The following is a 17,261-nucleotide window of genomic DNA, read 5'->3' as shown; positions in this document are numbered from 1 at the left end:
TCCATATATAATATTGATTTGTCTGCTGTCATCAAATTTCTTGGAAATCCATTTAAGTACATTGTACTGTTATGTCCTTGTCCTTCATATGCTTTATGTACATAATTTCATAATGGGCATGAGATCTAACTAGAAAACATTGATGTCATTTAAACGCTTGCCATTAATTGAATTGTAAAATAAAGAAATGGAAATGTTTTCTCCGTTTTTTTTCACCATGCAACCTCTTACAATGTCTCTTGATTATTTTCAGACATATCTTCCTGGGGTTCACTAAATTGGATCGTTTTCTGCTGTCCTACACGCGGGACATTGACGATGAGAATGCTGTCTGCTCTTTTTATGTCTTCCGCCTCCATTGGTGGGAGTTTACTTTTAACAGGCATTTAAAGAAGGTATTTCTTCTTTTCTTTTGTGTTTTAGGTGCCTCATAGATGTGATAAGTTAGACTACTTGGAATAGCTAATGGATGACTGTCTTTACATCCATCTCTTGATGTTAATCCAGCATTTATAGTAGTTCATTTCTTGCACCACACTCATAGCGATTCATTGATGCCATATCCCGTATTTTTCGGCATATACCTTCCCCCCCCCCCCCTGAAGTCTGGGCCTCGACGTATACTCAGAATATACTTATCTATGTTTTCAGACCTTTAATCGCATAAATGAAAAAATTTGCAAAGTGTGATACTTTCTGAAATGAATTGTTTCATTGTTATTTTAAACACACTCTCACAAGTTTCCACTTGATGTCATGGATGCATTCCTCGAAAGTGTGATGTTAAGCAAAATTATTTAAGCAGATAAGATATTCCCATAGACATGGTTATAATGAGGGGGTTGCATTCCCAGGGCACATTTTTGGTCACCCTAACATAACTTTAACCTCACTCAACTACATGTTAGAGATAAATATTGAACAAATCGATTAAGAACACATTAAATATACAAATGGAGAATTAAATGAACATTTACGGTATGCGCCAAAATGTAGGGCGAAGATTGCTTGTCGGAACGGGAGAGGGGCGGGTGTGGAGTTGAAAGATTACAGGGAGGGTCTCGGGTCTTGGACATATGTTCATGTCTCGGATGGACTACTTGAGTAGTTTTTGAGCTGGGAAGGCAAAAGCTAGGTAAGTCTGGAGCAATACTGTGCTCCTCTTGCCATGATCAGGCTTTTGCCGTGATTCTCACAGCGAATCTGGAATGGAGGCGTCTCCGATCGAGCTATCAAACAGGATGCATGGCAAATGTAAAATCGAAGACTCTCCGATCGAGCTATCAAAGAGGCTGCGCGGTACTTCCGTAGCCAAGAAGTCGTCACCGAGGTGCCGTAGTAGTTCAGTTCATAATTGTCAGGTGGACAAACATTGGGTGCTTGCGTTACAATGTCGGAGATGGTGTGAACAGAGTGGCAGGGAAATACGAATACTGTATTTGTACAAAAACGAATCTTGTGTTGAGAAGAAGAGTACTTAAAATTTAAACTTCAAAATGTTGTACACTGCACTGTACAGAAATCGTTGTCCAAAATGTTTGCTGATTGGGTGAGCAATGTGTTTGGGTCTGGTATAAAGCGAAGAATACGTTGTGGATGACCAAGACAACAAAGAAGGCTAATCGTGGCTGCAAAGCCAGGTGGACAAACATTGAGTGCTTGCATTACAATAAGTGTCAGGTGTTCATGTTTATTAAAGAGTACTGAACTGCAACAAAATGTAATGTGCAATGATCCAGTGCTGATCATGATTCTGTTGCTGGTTTTAAACACGAAATGTACCATTGTAATCATTCTGTTGCTTTTTAAACTTTAGTTTGTTTTCTGTACCATTGTACCATTTAAGCAGCAATGCATTGAGTTAAAGGGTGGAATTAACACCTCTGTTGTCCTGACTGAAGGACAGTTTTGCTAACTACCGTCGTAGTTGATCTAGCTTTGTCTTGCACTCCAAATTGACTTGTCTTTGAATGAAGGAAAGAATAATGGGAAAAAATTACCTAATTCGACTTGTACTCTCCACATCGACTTGTAGGCCAAAAAATATGGTACTAATAAACAGTATGGATTAAATTGAGCTGTGAACAGTGGACCAATTTGATAACAATCTTTTGTTTTGTTTTACTGAATTGCTCAGACTATGTTGATGTATGCACAGATATGCCTAATGCATGCTTGGAATTGGACACTGTTCACATATACACGGATACGGCAAAGACGTGGGGAATCGGAGTGTGTGAGTGCGTGAGTGTGCATGTGCACACACAAGCTGAAATACCCGGCTTTGCCAGGAGGAAGGTTTTGTATGAATTACCAATCTTAGGTGTTGAGAAATGCGCTTGGACTTTTATCGAATGCTTCACCTTCTCAGGATGCCCAACATGCTGTCCTGGTGGCTGCTTGTCTTGCGCATTGATCCTCAACCCGAGCATGTGTCTGCTCTGTAGTCTCAGCTGACTTGAAAGCTGTTTGTCTTGCATGTTGATCCTCAAGCTGAGCCTGTATCTGCTCTTGAGTCTCAAGTGAACTGCAGACTTCCATTGTCTTTGCATCTGATTTGTTTCTGCCCATCAGCGATCCTTTGAAATAAATGTTGGTGGCATGTGGCAGTATTGATAATTCAAGTAAGGTTGGTTAAGATATTTGACAGAAGTTTTCCCTTGAAACTTTACTTAGTGTCTTGCTAGCCCAGAGGCGGATCACTTACACACAAAGTTGGTTTTCATGACCTGGAAATTCAAAATAAAATAAATTAGACATTAAAAAAATCGAGTAATTAACATCAGTAGTTGAGTCCGTGTAATTTCTGTGCAACAGACGGGGAGGATTACAGGTCGGGGGGGGGGGGGGGTGGCATGGACACAGTGGTGATATTGTTGCGGTCCGGTGGCGAGAACGACCACTAGGTGGTGAAAGTTACGTTTATTTCCACCGGACTCTCCGGAATTGTAGGCCGTCGCCCCAGATAATTCCGTGAGGCAGCGGGTCGCTTAACTTCTACACTTCAACTTCCACACTTCAACAGATCACTTACAAAGCACGTAGAGGAAGAGGACGAGAAGGTACATTGCCATAGATCCTTGGACCATACCTAATCCCCCCACCAAGTTTCGTCGAAATCCGTCGAGGAGTTTTTCCGTAATACTGTTCACAAACAAACAAACAGAAAGGGGTGAAAACTGTAACCTCCGATCTTCGATGGCGGAGGTTAATAATGTCAGCGGAAGTAGCGAGTCTGCTCCAAAATGAGTGTCACAGTAAAATAAATGTCAATAGCACAATTTAAATAAATAAATAGATAAAAAGTGTGATATCATTTTGTTAAATTTATCACCTGCACCTGAATTCATGTTAAAAACTGATCTGTTCATCATGTTCAACATCAAAGCGATTTTTTTTTTTTTTTTTTTTTTTTTTTTTTTTCCCATCAAGAAGTCCATTTAGTGCAAACGGAATAAAGTGTCTATTTTTGCGAGCCGGGGGGTCGAGTGAGAAGACCACAAGAGGGGGGGGGGAAGCTACGTCGATTCCCTCTAGAATCCCCGGAATTGTAGGCCGTCGCACACGGATAATTCCGTGACGCGGCGGGTCGCTTAACCGACCGTGGACGCCAATAACTCAACCACGTGACCTAGGGCCCTCCCGTCTATGGGTTAATCGGGTTACCTAATTTATCACGTGGTTTAATTACCAGGAAACATACGCCCTCGGTACGCCTTGTCTGAACCAGATCACTCTACCGGACCAGATCACTTTACCAGATCGGATGCAGCCGAGCGACACTGCCAAGGACGTACCGGCTAAAAGGAACGGATCGTTGGGAATAAAGTCCCGGCTAAACTAGGATTCGGACCATGCTGGATAAATGGAAGAAAAGACAAAAACGAGCATGGAACATTCCTAATACTCATAATTTATTTATAAGCAGGCGAGAAAAGATATGTCGCACAGTGAAGATTTATTGGGATGTGATGCAGGGATAGAAAGAAGCGTGTGGTGCGACAATAAACAGGCAACTTACAAAAGGGGACACAGAGCAGACTTAACACAAAAATAATAACAATAACAATGATGACAATCTTCTACACTCTAACTTAAGAAGACAGGCACCAGCACACACTGACACTGACACTGACACTGACACTGACACTGACACTGACACTGACACTGACACTGACACAGAACCCAATGAAGAGGGAGTTTGCAAACAGGTGGGGTGGGGGGGGGGTTGAGGTTATGATCTCGGTACCTGTGCGCCTGATAACACGACGTGCCACCAATACGTTTCCGGGGGGGGGGTGCTCCTGGATGCGGTACCCGGCAGGGGGCACGTTGCCTCTGGCCCAAGCCGCATGTGTGGAGACTTTGCTCGTGAAGGAGGAGCTCGAGTGGAGAAGGGGCGGAGTCCAGAGGACGAGGGTGGAGAAGTGGGCGGGATCAGATAGGCGGGTGGGGTCGACGTGGTGTGGGCGGAGACGAGGAGGCGGTCGAGGAGCAGGAGGCGGGTCGTGGTAGTGTCTGTGGGCGGAGACTAGGTGGCGGAGTCGAGGAGCAGGAAACAGACGTCTGGGCAAGAGGGACTGTCCCAAACTTTATAGGGCCCGCAGCTCTGGGGGAGGGGCCATGCCGAATCCAAACGTCATCACCCGAATCAGGCGCTCCGATTGGCCCCGACCCCCCCACGTGGCCCCACAGCTTGGGCCGGAAACCGCCTCACTTAGTTTCCGGCAAGGCCACCCCAAACAGCGGTAATACTGCGCTCCGAACCCAGGAAACGACATGAATCGCCCACACCGAAACTGGCACACGAATCATCCTGCAAAAACCCCCAGGCGACCGGTTGAGGACCCCGCACGCCCGCTCGGACGCTCAACCAGCGTTGATAAACGCGCTCGTTCCGCGCGCGCCAACGTGGCCCGCACTGTACATTCCCTGGCCCGATTGCAGCCTCGCTGGCCGCAGAGACGAGAAGACGTTCACCATCCGTGGAGAATCCACCGCTGCCAGCGAGGACCGAAGGTACTTCGCCATAGATAAATCCATGCACGTTTCACGAGTGGCGTACGTGTCTGCTTTCGAGCACATTCCATACAGTGCGCGCGGTCCTGCCATTACGCACATGGCCAGCACTCGCGTTCACACGACTCCGCTAGCCTGCGCGGAGGCTGCTGCTCCTACTCCTGCTGCTCATACTGCATCCTACTACAACAGCTGCTCCGACTGTCATTAGATTTTGGACTTGGTCCAAAATCCAATATGGCCGCTATGGTGGCCATTTTGAAAAAATATTTGAATTTTTTTTTTGCATTTCTACATGTTTTAAGTGATTTCCACCCCCCCCCAAAAAAAATTGTTAGAGAAAAAACCCAGAAAATTTTTTAACTTTTTTTTCAAAAAAATTTCGATTTTTTTTTTTCTTTTTTTTGGGCATTTCTACATGCGCGTCGATCTAGTTCAAAAATGTATTGGGCCCGACATGTTCTCATGGATCAGGCATTGCGTGGCGGAGGTATGCGCTCTACCGAGAGCCCTTCTCGTTTATTAACTGTAATAATAGCTTGAAACCATTAAGCGAACACCGTGGCATGTCCGGAGGCCAGACCACGACAGCCGAATACCCTCCTTGATACCTGCAGGATTAAGTTCCAGATTTTTAGAAACGATTGTGAATATAGGAGACGACTGCCATCCAGAACTGATGTGGTAATGCTCCTGGATGTTTTTGAAACCTATCTTGATTAACTTTGTGTTATGTGCTTGTTTGCGTCTTGAAGCACATATCGTTACTATAATTCATAGATTGGTGTCTGGTTTTTTTCACGCTACTCCTCCTACAGTTCTGGGCTGATTACATCCAGACTTCTTGCATAGGATAAGCATGACCCCAATTAATGTACGTGGATGTTTTTTTGTCTTTGGTGGTTTTGGGTGGGTGGGTGGGGGGGGGGACGCAAATTATCGATGTAAATGTGTATCGTGTGTTGCACTTGCGATTGCACTTGTGTTGCACCACGAGGTGGGGAGGATACAACACGTCTCCACCATTTACAGTCCTGTACTCCTGTCCCCACATTTTAATGTACAGTGAGTTGTTTTGTATGTTTTGCTTCATGCATGAAATCCAGGTTATTTATTTACTTATTTTACGTTTACAAAGCTGTCAGTTGCCGATACACCGCCCAAATAAAAGTATGTGTCAGAAGAACTTGTTACATGCTTGGAACAAGATTGCATGTAGGGCAGGTACTCTGCGAGTATTAAAAAGAAAAACTGGAGGCCTGCCAGACAGACAACCAGCTGTTTTTACAGAGCTGAATGCCACCTACTCTAATGCTGAACACGATTTTATGTCTGCCTTGATGTCCTCTCATCATCCGTTTGTTAACTAATAAATCTCTGGTGACCTTCTTAATTATGTGCTCTCAATGCATTCAAATCGGTCACAGACAAACTTGCTCTTATTCTTGCCTTATTCTCTTTCTTCTTAATCTTGCATCTTTTTTGCTCCTCTGTCTCAATAAGTCGCACTTTTTGCATTCAAAAAGCAGCTTCTGATTCATTTTGTCTTTTCCGTGTATACATGGTTTGAAGAAAGAAAAGATCGATTTTTATGTGAAAAGGACTTAAGAAAAAAAAAAAATCTATCTATAATTCCAGCAATGTGTGTCTGTGTGTGTGTGTGTCTGTGACCGCTGTTTCTCGACAACCACTGGTCCGATCTAATTGAAACTTGCCAGATATATTGCTGGGGACCTGAGGATGTGCCTTTTCAAGGTTTGATATTGTTGTGGTTGACGAAATTCGCAAACCACCATTCAGGTCCCTTAGGTGAGATATCTCTGTAAGTATATGTGTAGTTAGGCCCAAACCCGTTGTTTAGAGGGAATAAATGTCATTCATTCGGGCTACGACCCCTCTAGATAGCCGTTTTTCTTTTACTATCTTTATTTTGGACCAGCCGCCATTACTACCACCACCAACCACGTCTCAACAGCCATCACACAACAACCACCAACCGCAACGCCGCTTCACAACAACAACAACAACGCCAACAGCCACGACCTTTACCGTCACAACTCGCCCTCGCAACCATCGCATCACCGTCATTCCCGTGCCGCTTGTGGGTACCGATACTGGACTCGTGCAGGGCGCGCACCGAGCAGCGGGTGCAAAGCACCAGCCTTTCCGAAGCAATCGGATCAAAAACGACACGCCCACTTCTGTTCCGTCCTATCGGCGAGCGTGGGGCGATTTGGCCCCGCCTCCAGGTGTGTCGGAGTGTGGTCGCTATATGCAGATTCGCGGATCAAAAAGCATTCACGCCCACTTTTCCTCTGTCCAATGGGGAGCCAGCCAGAGGTAAAGGGTCGAAGGTGAAGGAGCGAGGCCACGGGGGCTATAAAGGGCTGCGTTCGCTCGCCAAAAAGGCAGTAGTAGTCAGTCAAGTGCAGTTCGGAGTTGGGTTAGGAAGAGCCAGTCAAGAGAGGAGTCGGAGAAGGCAGTTGGACGGAGCTGTGGAGAGTTGGAGAGGTGGCGGCGGCGAAGGCAGTCGAGGGGGTGCTCGTGTCAGAGTCGGGGAGCTGCGGAGAGGAGAGGCCGGCAACGCGACCGAGGTCGTGGTGGAGACGCTCGTCGCGGGACCCGAGCCAGGGAGATATCCTCCTTCCCCCGAGCATCAACAACCCCCTCCTGTTTCCCCCCGCGCTGAGATAGTGCGAGAAGGGGGCCCCGTTCCCACCCCATTCCAGACACTGTCCGCGAGGCCCGCGGAGTCGGGGCGCCACCGCCGTTTTGCGGCTCATCATCAGACGGGTAGGCCCGACGCGGTCTCGGCCCCAGGCCCGTCTGCCCCCATCATCCTTGAGGGTGGTCCTTTTCTTTTGCTTTGAGTATATGTGTTGTCGGCGCCGTCTGTGAAGTAAAACTGTATAAGTGTTGCCGTGTGCTCGGTAGTCGGTGGTATATCTGCATTGTGTTTTGCTTTTACATTTGCTTTTTGTGTATTATTGTGTGTTTCTTCTTCTTCTACATTTGCTTTTGGTGTAATTGTATATGTGTGCTTTCCGTTCATCGCGAAATAAATGTGCTTTATGTTGAACTGTTTTCCCATTTCGCTTCGTCTTTTCCTTTATTGAATCTCCATCTTACTTCACGTAAAGGGTTGGTCGTGGGCTAAAACGCCCGGTAATTGATCGAACCGTCCAGGTTGACGATAACACCGCTCGGTTATCCCGATAGTACGGAACGGGTCGCTTTAAGTGGCCCGTGTCTGAAGTCGACCTGCGGCGAGGTGCGATCGCCCGGTCTACCCTCCGTGTGGGTACTTAGGTTGGTCGAATTTGGCGAGCAACCCTATCCCACGCGGGGGGCCGATTGGCACGATCGTGGTGAGGCCGAAAGGCCCACCCGTGACTAGTTCCCGGCGTTAGTCCGAGAGGGTCACGACGGGATTGTCCGTCCGGTGGGCGACGTGCCGCGATTCGAGTTACGTGGCCGTTCGCACGCCGGCGGGCACGAATCCGCAACACTAGTGTCAGGTCGTGCGATATAAACTCATCGCCCTCCTCGCGGCACTGGTATCGGAGAACGGGAAAACGGGCTCTCCTGTCTCCAACTAAATTCACGGGAATCGGTCCAGGGGTGAGAGGAGCGACCCCCGATTCCCTCCAAATTACGAGCGATTCAAATTAACCCTTTACGAGAAGCAAGATGGCGTCTCAAGGCGAGCGGGAGCCGCGGGTATTAGAAATGTATATGTGTAGTAATGTAGAATCCATGGTCCAGGATGAAAACCCCGTGCAGGAAATGTTGGTTGTGCAGGAACACGAACTCGCCCAACTGAACCCAGAGCCCAAAATAGGTGCGGCGGCGGCCGCGGTGTATGACACCTCCCCTCCCCCCTCCGCCAAAACCCCCCGATCCTTGCCGAATCGGCTCACCCAAGCGCACCCGACATGGCCCAGCTATGCGCCATGCTGGCGGAAATGACAGCGAAGATGAATGCGAACATGAACAAGCAAATGAACGAAGTGAAAACGAAAATGGATGCGAATACACAACAAATGAACGAAAAAATGGATGCGAATACACAACAAATGAACGAAATGGAAACAAACATGAAGGAAGAAATGAAAGGGCTGCGGGGTGAGACGCAGAGCATGGGCCGAAGCCTGCAGGCGGGCATGAAGGCAGTAACCGGGGAGCTTAAAATGGCGACTCCACGTGTGGGAGCGAACGAGCTGGGAGGGAGTGCAACGGCTGTTGGGCCCGCGGTGGAGGCGGGTAAGGAGAAAATAATTCGGGGGACGTATTGGGCGAGAAGCGTGACGGAGACGTGCACGAGGGAGATAAGAGACAAGGTGAAAGTAATTGGGAGGGAGAGAAAAGAACAATTAATACGGAAAGCAAGGATGAGGTACGCGGAGATCGTGAAAGAGCAAGGAGTGAAAAACAGGGAAGGACGGGAGCGACTTAAAGAGAAAGCAAGGTTGACCTACATAAAGATAAGGGAAAGACGCCAGAAAGAAGCGGAGACTAATAGACAGGAGGGGACAACAGAAACTTATAAATGTATAGAGACACGGGAGACCAAAAAAAATAGAGGAGAGACTGCATGATAATGACAAGGCTAGAGACGTACACACACACACGGAGGTAGTGGAGGATAGTGAGGGTGAGCTCGCGGAGCGTGTAGGGACCCAGTGCGAGCAGCTGGATGGCCTCCTCCAGGAACGAGGGGAGGGAGTATGCCCCCTTGAGGCGAGTCACGACCAGGTGAGTTCGGTCGTGCTTTGCGAGTTCGAGGGGAGGAGTGCTGTGGACGGGTGCACGCCGAGCTTGGGGGGTATAGAGGCCCCGGAGACCCTTGTGGGGACACGAATCCCCAGTGTGGTTGTCCCGGTGTGTGTGGTGTCGAGGTGTGTGTTCACGAGTGTGGCGAAATGCGTGCTGCAACGCACGCATAGCGTGGGTGCAAGGGCGTGTGTGAGAGCGACCGGGTGGGTGACAAAGACCCCGTGTGTGGAAGCGACCCCGTGTGTGAGTGGTGTGGTGGCGAGTGTGCCGGAGTGCGTGCTTCCCAGCACGCCGTGTGTAAAAGGGGCACCGCAAGTGGAAGAGGCCGTGTGTGTGAGTGAAACGGCCAGTATGAATGGAGCAGCACGACTGAGTGAAAGGCCGCGAGTGAGTGGAGCCACGTGTGCGAGGGAGGTAGCATGCGTGAGTGAGCGGCCGAGTGTGAGAGAGACAGCGTGTGCAAGGTCGTTGTGTGTAAGGGAGATGTCGGTCGGCATGTGTGAACATGCAGCCGCGTCTCCCGGTGTGAGTTTAATGGTGAGGTGTGTTAGCGTCGTAACACGCGGGAGTGCGTGTGTCGAATGGCGACGACGGCGACATGTGAGGAAAGAAAGCCGAGTAGCGGCTGTAGTTGTTTCGGGGACCGTGCCGGGTTCACCCAGCAGTGAGCACGAGGTCCGTGCTGTGCAATGCACGAGGCCCCCACGTGCTCGCTTGCGAGAGTGAAGTCCCGGTCCGGAAACGCACGCGGTGGATTTGCCGATCCCACGGACGGACAAAGCTTCGGCAGGTAAACGGATTTGGACCGGACGGGTTCTCCACGCCATCGTGTGTGTTAAACTCCAACGGGCAAAGCACATGTGTTCGCGTGGGGAACCCCTCGAGACGTGGGGCTTGTGTTTTTTTTTATGCGCACGGTGACGTCATGGCTGCACGTGGGGTTGGAATCCGGCAGGAGGGGTATCCCTGCCGGATGGTACCGTCCAAGGAGGGACGAGGAACACGTGCAGCTGCATGACGTCACGGGCAGGTGCAAAGTGCGCGAGCTGCGAGTTGCCGCGCTGGTGCTGCGCATGAAAAAAAAAAATAAGCCTCACTTTCGGGTGCACAGGAGTCCTGGGCAAGGGGTGGAAGACCCCCTTGACCTGGGCACAGGATGGAAACTAGTTAGGGGGAAGGGTTAGCTTAGCTAGACCGACTTCATGGGGCAGGGGTAAGTCCTCATGGAGTCCGTGGAATGGATTAGTTAGAGGGATTGTAGCGAGATTTAGGTTGGGAAAGTTATTTTAGAGATTTGGAGACAGTGACAGACTTGTGAATGTGTAGAGGGGACGTAGTTTAGCTACGTAGTGTTAAAAGGAACGTGCTGTAGTTTAAGGGACGACGTGGGAGCACGAGTTAGTTAGGGGAGGTAGTTAGAAGGATGGCAGAGTTCAGCGGTGAGTGTGTTGAAGAGTTGTGAGGTGAGTACATGATGAGTGAGTGAGGCCAGCGGGTCTGTGTGAGTGGAGCGAATGGGGAATGCATGGTGCGATGAGTGATTGGGGGGAGGAGTGACTCCCGCCCAAGGGACCCCGGGGTCAGTGTAGAGTGAGTTAGGGGGTTAGTTAAATTGAAAAATGGAGCTCGTTTTGCTGTTGGTGTGAATGTAGGCTCGAAACCCGTTTGGAGGGGTGCAGGAGCCCTGTTGACGGGCTGGGAGCGTGGCTGCGAAAGGTGAGTATCGCTGAGTGGGTACCCCGGGCACCAGGCTAGTCGGCCGTAGTAGGCCAAGGGCCCATGGGGGGGCCGGGATAGTGTAGTGGGCACGGGTGCGCCTGCTTGATGCGGGGGCCCGGGGCGCCGTTAGCCGCGTGGGCAGTGTTGTGGGCACGGGTGACCCTCGGAAAGGGGCCTGGGAAGCCAGCCTGCCACGTGTGCGTTTCAGGGGAGGTGCCATGGGGGGCACTCCCCGGTGTTTAGGGAGCTGGTAGGCTCGGAGGCAGTGTACTGCCCGGGGGTGCCATCGTCGGAGAATCGGCAGAGGGTCGTGCCTGCCAAAGGGAGCCACGTGTCCCAGCCATGAGACCGTGTGAGGGCACGGAGAGAAAATTGGAGGGGCGAGGCCCGAAATTGTGAGGACACCAACACAGGCGACGGGAATCTGGGTTGTTAGAACCAATAGTTTAAGCGAGAGGCGCTTGTTGAAAGCCCCGGGGTAGTTTAACAGTTAAATGGTTAGGGTAGATAGGAAGTGTACCCCTCCGCACCATCCATCCCCTCGCTCTCGTGGTGGGCCGCTGGACCCACTTTGGTTATAGATCGCTGAACTCTGGGGAGGCCATTCTGAGGCTTGGATTGGGCCTCGGCACAGGACGCTAGCTCTCCCTTGTTCCCCTCCGGGAAGGGAACGTAGGGGTTGGGAGTAGGCTAGGTGACAGGATAGGTTAGCCGAACAAGGACAGTACAGGGGGTTAGGGGACGATTTATAGTGGGGAAGTAAAAATAAAAATATAAGTTGGGGCTAAATTGGGGTTTGACAAATTAAGGGAGTGGGTATAGACAGTGACAGGCAAAGGCGATGGGTTGGGAGGGAGACCGTAGGGTAGGTCCGAGCCCGCCTTCCGAGTGGCCAGCACCACCGCACTCCCTCCACCAACCTCCACTGAACGGCAAAGGCTGGCCAGCTTCATCTGCTGGCTGCGTTGCTGCAAGGCAAAGGCCGGCCAACTTCATCGGCAGCTGTTGTTTTGCTGCAAGGCCTGTGCCGGCTGGATCGTCTGCAGCTGTTTGCTGCAAGGCCTGTACCGGCCGGATCGTCTGCAGCTGTTTTCTGCAAGGCCTGTGCCATCGGCTGGCCGTGTTTTGCTTCAAGGCCTGTGCCGGCCACTTCATCTGCTGCTGTGTTGCTACAAGGCCTGTGCCGGCTCACTTCATCTGCCGGCTGGCTGTTTGCCTGCAGCGGCCTTCTTCTGCGGGCTGTGTTTGCCTGCTACCTTTGCCATGCCATGCCCACTGCCCCTGTTCACCCGCCCCGTTCAATTTTTGCTTTGCCCCCCCCCCCCTTGTTCATTGCCATGTGCGCCAGGATCAGAAAGCAACAGTTTGCAAGCTGCGAGAACTGCCCTGTTGGCAGCTACAACACGGGCCTGCAGTGGCGGCCCGTGCACCGTGTTTGTGTTCATCCATCCATTCGTTGTGTTCATTGCGTGTGCCGCTTGAGCTGGCACGGAGACTGCGTTTGTGCAGCCCATGCACCGTTGTGGTTCACTGCGTTCAGTTAAAAAGGGAAGGCCTTGGACTGCGAGTGAGCAGCCGGCCACGTTCCCCATCACCTGCATTGTTTGAGCCAGAGACTGCATGCGAGCAGCCTGGCTCCCTGCTAACTGCTTTCTTTTTGCAGAGTTCATTGATCCTGGACCATGGTTTAGTGTAAAATTTGTAAGTTAAGGTTAAGATGTACTGCACATATGAGTGCGCCCCCGGCATGTCTGTCTTAGCGCCGGCAATTTTATTTAAGTCGTCCGTGTGAGTGAGTTTGTTTAGGTAGTTACTCAGCCCTCAGGTTATTTATTTTGGGGACACGAATACCATGAATGTCGCACTCAGGGATCCGTAGGTAAAATGTACTAGGGGAAAACTACACATGATGGCACACGAAAATTTGACGACTCGGGACGAGTCTGTAAAAAGGGGAGGGGGTAGTGTTGTGGTTGACGAAATTCGCAAACCACCATTCAGGTCCCTTCGGTGAGATATCTCTGTAAGTATATGTGTAGTGAGGGAATAAATGTCATTCATTCGGGCTGCGACCCCTCTAGATAGCCGTTTTTCTTTTACTATCTTTATTTTGGACCAGCCGCCATTACTACCACCACCAACCACGTCTCAACAGCCATCACACAACAACCACCAACCGCAACGCCGCTTCACAACAACAACAATGCCAACAGCCACGACCTTTACCGTCACAACTCGCCCTCGCAACCATCGCATCACCGTCATTCCCGCGCCGCTTGTGGGTACCGATACTGGACTCGTGCAGGGCGCGCACCGAGCAGCGGGTGCAAAGGCACCAGCCTTTCCGAAGCAATCGGATCAAAAACGACACGCCCACTTCTGTTCCGTCCTATTGGCGAGCGTGGGGCGATTTGGCCCCGCCTCCAGGTGCGTCGGAGTGTGGTCGCTATATGCAGATTCGCGGATCAAAAAGCATTCACGCCCACTTTTCCTCTGTCCAATGGGGAGCCAGCCAGAGGTAAAGGGTCGAAGGTGAAGGAGCGAGGCCACGGGGGCTATAAAGGGCTGCGTTCGCTCGCCAAAAAGGCAGTAGTAGTCAGTCAAGTGCAGTTCGGAGTTGAGTTAGGAAGAGCCAGTCAAGAGAGGAGTCGGAGAAGGCAGTTGGACGGAGCTGTGGAGAGTTGGAGAGGTGGCGGCGGCGAAGGCAGTCGAGGGGGTGCTCGTGTCAGAGTCGGGGAGCTGCGGAGAGGAGAGGCCGGCAACGCGACCGAGATCGTGGTGGAGACGCTCGTCGCGGGACCCGAGCCAGGGAGATATCCTCCTTCCCCCGAGCATCAACAACCCCCTCCTGTTTCCCCCCGCGCTGAGATAGTGCAAGAAGGGGGCCCCGTTCCCACCCCATTCCAGACACTGTCCGCGAGGCCCGCGGAGTCGGGGCGCCACCGCCGTTTTGCGGCTCATCATCAGACGGGTAGGCCCGACGCGGTCTCGGCCCCAGGCCCGTCTGCCCCCATCATCCTTGAGGGTGGTCCTTTTCTTTTGCTTTGAGTATATGTGTTGTCGGCGCCGTCTGTGAAGTAAAACTGTATAAGTGTTGCCGTGTGCTCGGTAGTCGGTGGTATATCTGCATTGTGTTTTGCTTTTACATTTGCTTTTTGTGTATTATTGTGTTTCTTCTTCTTCTTCTACATTTGCTTTTGGTGTAATTGTATATGTGTGCTTTCCGTTCATCGCGAAATAAATGTGCTTTATGTTGAACTGTTTTCCCGTTTCGCTTCGTCTTTTCCTTTATTGAATCTCCATCTTACTTCACGTAAAGGGTTGGTCGTGGGCTAAAACGCCCGATTATTGATCGAACCGTCCAGGTTGACGATAACACCGCTCGGTTATCCCGATAGTACGGAACGGGTCGCTTAAAGTGGCCCGTGTCCGAAGTCGACCTGCGGCGAGGTGCAATCGCCCGGTCTACCCTCCGTGTGGGTACTTAGGTAGGTCGAATTTATTGAGCAACCCTCTCCCACGCGGGGGGCCGATTGGCACGATCGTGGTGAGGCCGAAAGGCCCACCCGTGACTAGTTCCCGGCGTTAGTCCGAGAGGGTCACGACGGGATTGTCTGTCCGGTGGGCGACGTGCCGCAATTCGAGTTACGTGGCCGTTCGCACGCTGGCGGGCGCGAATCCGCAACAATATTAATCGGACAAGTGCTTCCCAAGTTATGGCCATTTATTTACCAAACCAATGACAAGACACGTTGCGTGGGCGTGGCTGATGGGGAAGGGAAGCTCAGCCGCGTCCCCCATTACGGGTTACAACGCACGGGCTTCCGGATAATGATGACTTCATGTTTTCTAATAATTTCTTATGCGCATTTATAGATAAACGCAATGCCCCAAGTTATGATCGTTTTCATATTAGACGGTGCATAAATTTCGGTAACATCAGAGTGCTGGTATGCTCCGAACCAGAAAGTACATTTTTTTTTTCTCTCTCTTCTCTTTTTGTTTTTCCTTGCCACGACATTGCGAAAAGGTAAAATACATTGGCGCTTATTGAATAATTGGGTATTAAAACTAAATTGCGAATAATCGTAACTGCGAATAATATGCGAACTTCCGGGCCACGCACGTACGGGCACGCGAGAGCGAAGAAACGGCCTGTGTGGTTGTTGTTTGTTGCTCGCGGTTTGAAAGTTTTTTTATTTTTTTTTTTAGGGGCATGTGCTTGTATATATTGTTGCGGATTCGCGCCCGCCGGCGTGCGGACGGCCACGTAACTCGAATCGCGGCACGTCGCCCACCGGACGGACAATCCCGTCGTGACCCTCTTGGACTAACGCCGGGAACTAGTCACGGCTGGACCTTTCGGCCTCACCACGATCGTGCCAATCGGCCCCCGCGTGGGATAGGGTTGCTCGCCAAATTCGACCTACCTAAGTACCCACACGGAGGGTAGACCGGGCGATCGCACCTCGCCGCAGGTCGACTTCGGACACGGGCCACTTTAACCGACCCGTTCCGTACTATCGGGATAACCGAGCGGTGTTATCGTCGGCCTCGACGGTTCGATTAATTATCGGGCGTTTTAGCCCACGACCAACCCTTTACGTGAAGTAAGATGGAGATTCAATAAAGGAAAAGACGAAGCGAAATGGGAAAACAGTTCAACATAAAGCACATTTATTTCGCGATGAACGGAAAGCACACATATACAATTACACCAAAAGCAAATGTAAAATAAGAAGAAGAAACACACAATAATGCACAAAAAGCAAATGTAAAAGCAAAAGACAATGCAGAGCTAACCGACTACCGAGCACACGGCAACACTTATACAGTTTTACTTCACAGACAGCGCCGACAACACATATACTCAAAGCAAAAGAAAAAGGGACCACCCTCCACTATGAGGGGGCAGACGGCCTGGGGCCGAGACCTCGTCGAGCCTACCCGTCTGGTGATGAGTCGCAAAATGGCGGTGGCGCCCCGACTCCGCGGGCCTCGCGGACAGTGTCTGGAATGGGGTGGGAAAGGGGCCCCCTTCTCGCACTATCTCAGCGCGGGGGGAAACAGGAGGGGGTTGTTGATGCTCGGGGGAAGGAGGATATCTCCCTGGCTCGGGTCCCGCGACGAGCGTCTCCACCACGACCTCGGTCGCGTTGCCGGCCTCTCCCTCCGCAGCTCCCCGACTCTGACACGAGCACCCCCTCGACCGCCTTCGCCGCCGCCACCTCTCCAACTCTCCACAGCTCCGTCCAACCGACTTCTCCGACTCCTCTCCTGACTGGCTCTTCCCAACTCCACCGACTGCCAACTCGGCGAGCGAACGCGGCCCTTTTATAGCCCCCTGGGGCCTCGCTCCTTCGCCTTCGACCCTTTACCTTCGACCCTTCACCTCTGGCTGGCTCCCCATTGGACCGAGGAAAAGTGGGCGTGAATGCTTTTTGATCCACGAATTTGCATATAGCGATATTACTTCAACGCACCTGGAGGCGGGGCCAAATCGCCCCACGCTCGCCGATAGGACGGAACAGAAGTGGGCGTGAGTCGTTTTTGATCCGTTTTCTTCTGAAAGGCTGTGATGTTTCTGCACACGCTACTCGGTGCGCGCCCTGCATGAGTCCAGTATTGTGCCCACAAGCGGCGCGGAAATGGCGGTGATGCGATGGCTGCGAGAGCGAGATGTGACGGTAAAGGTCGTGGCTGTTGGCGTTGTTGTTGTTGTGAAGCGGCGTTGCGGCTGGTGGTTG

The 17,261-nt window shown here is 51.1% G+C and overlaps 1 protein-coding gene across 8 annotated transcripts in view; it reads left to right on the top strand.

The window, feature by feature from the left end:
- DCAF15 (DDB1 and CUL4 associated factor 15) overlaps positions 1-17,261 on the top strand; it is a 77,555-nt gene that overhangs the window by 7,825 nt on the left and 52,469 nt on the right. For all 8 annotated transcript variants that reach the window (XM_085885887.1, XM_085885886.1, XM_085885885.1 and 5 more), the window contains exon 3: positions 254-395. In XM_085885887.1, the coding sequence (XP_085742013.1) occupies positions 254-395 (142 nt within the window). The remainder of the gene's footprint in view (positions 1-253; positions 396-17,261) is intronic.

This window comes from Eptatretus burgeri, chromosome 6 (genome assembly GCF_056783735.1).
Source record: "Eptatretus burgeri isolate ZD-2024b chromosome 6, Ebu_testis_v1, whole genome shotgun sequence".
NCBI classification, from domain to species: Eukaryota; Metazoa; Chordata; class Myxini; order Myxiniformes; family Myxinidae; genus Eptatretus; species Eptatretus burgeri.
The sequence above is the reverse complement of the archived record's forward strand: the minus strand, read 5'-3'. Positions and strand labels throughout refer to the sequence as shown.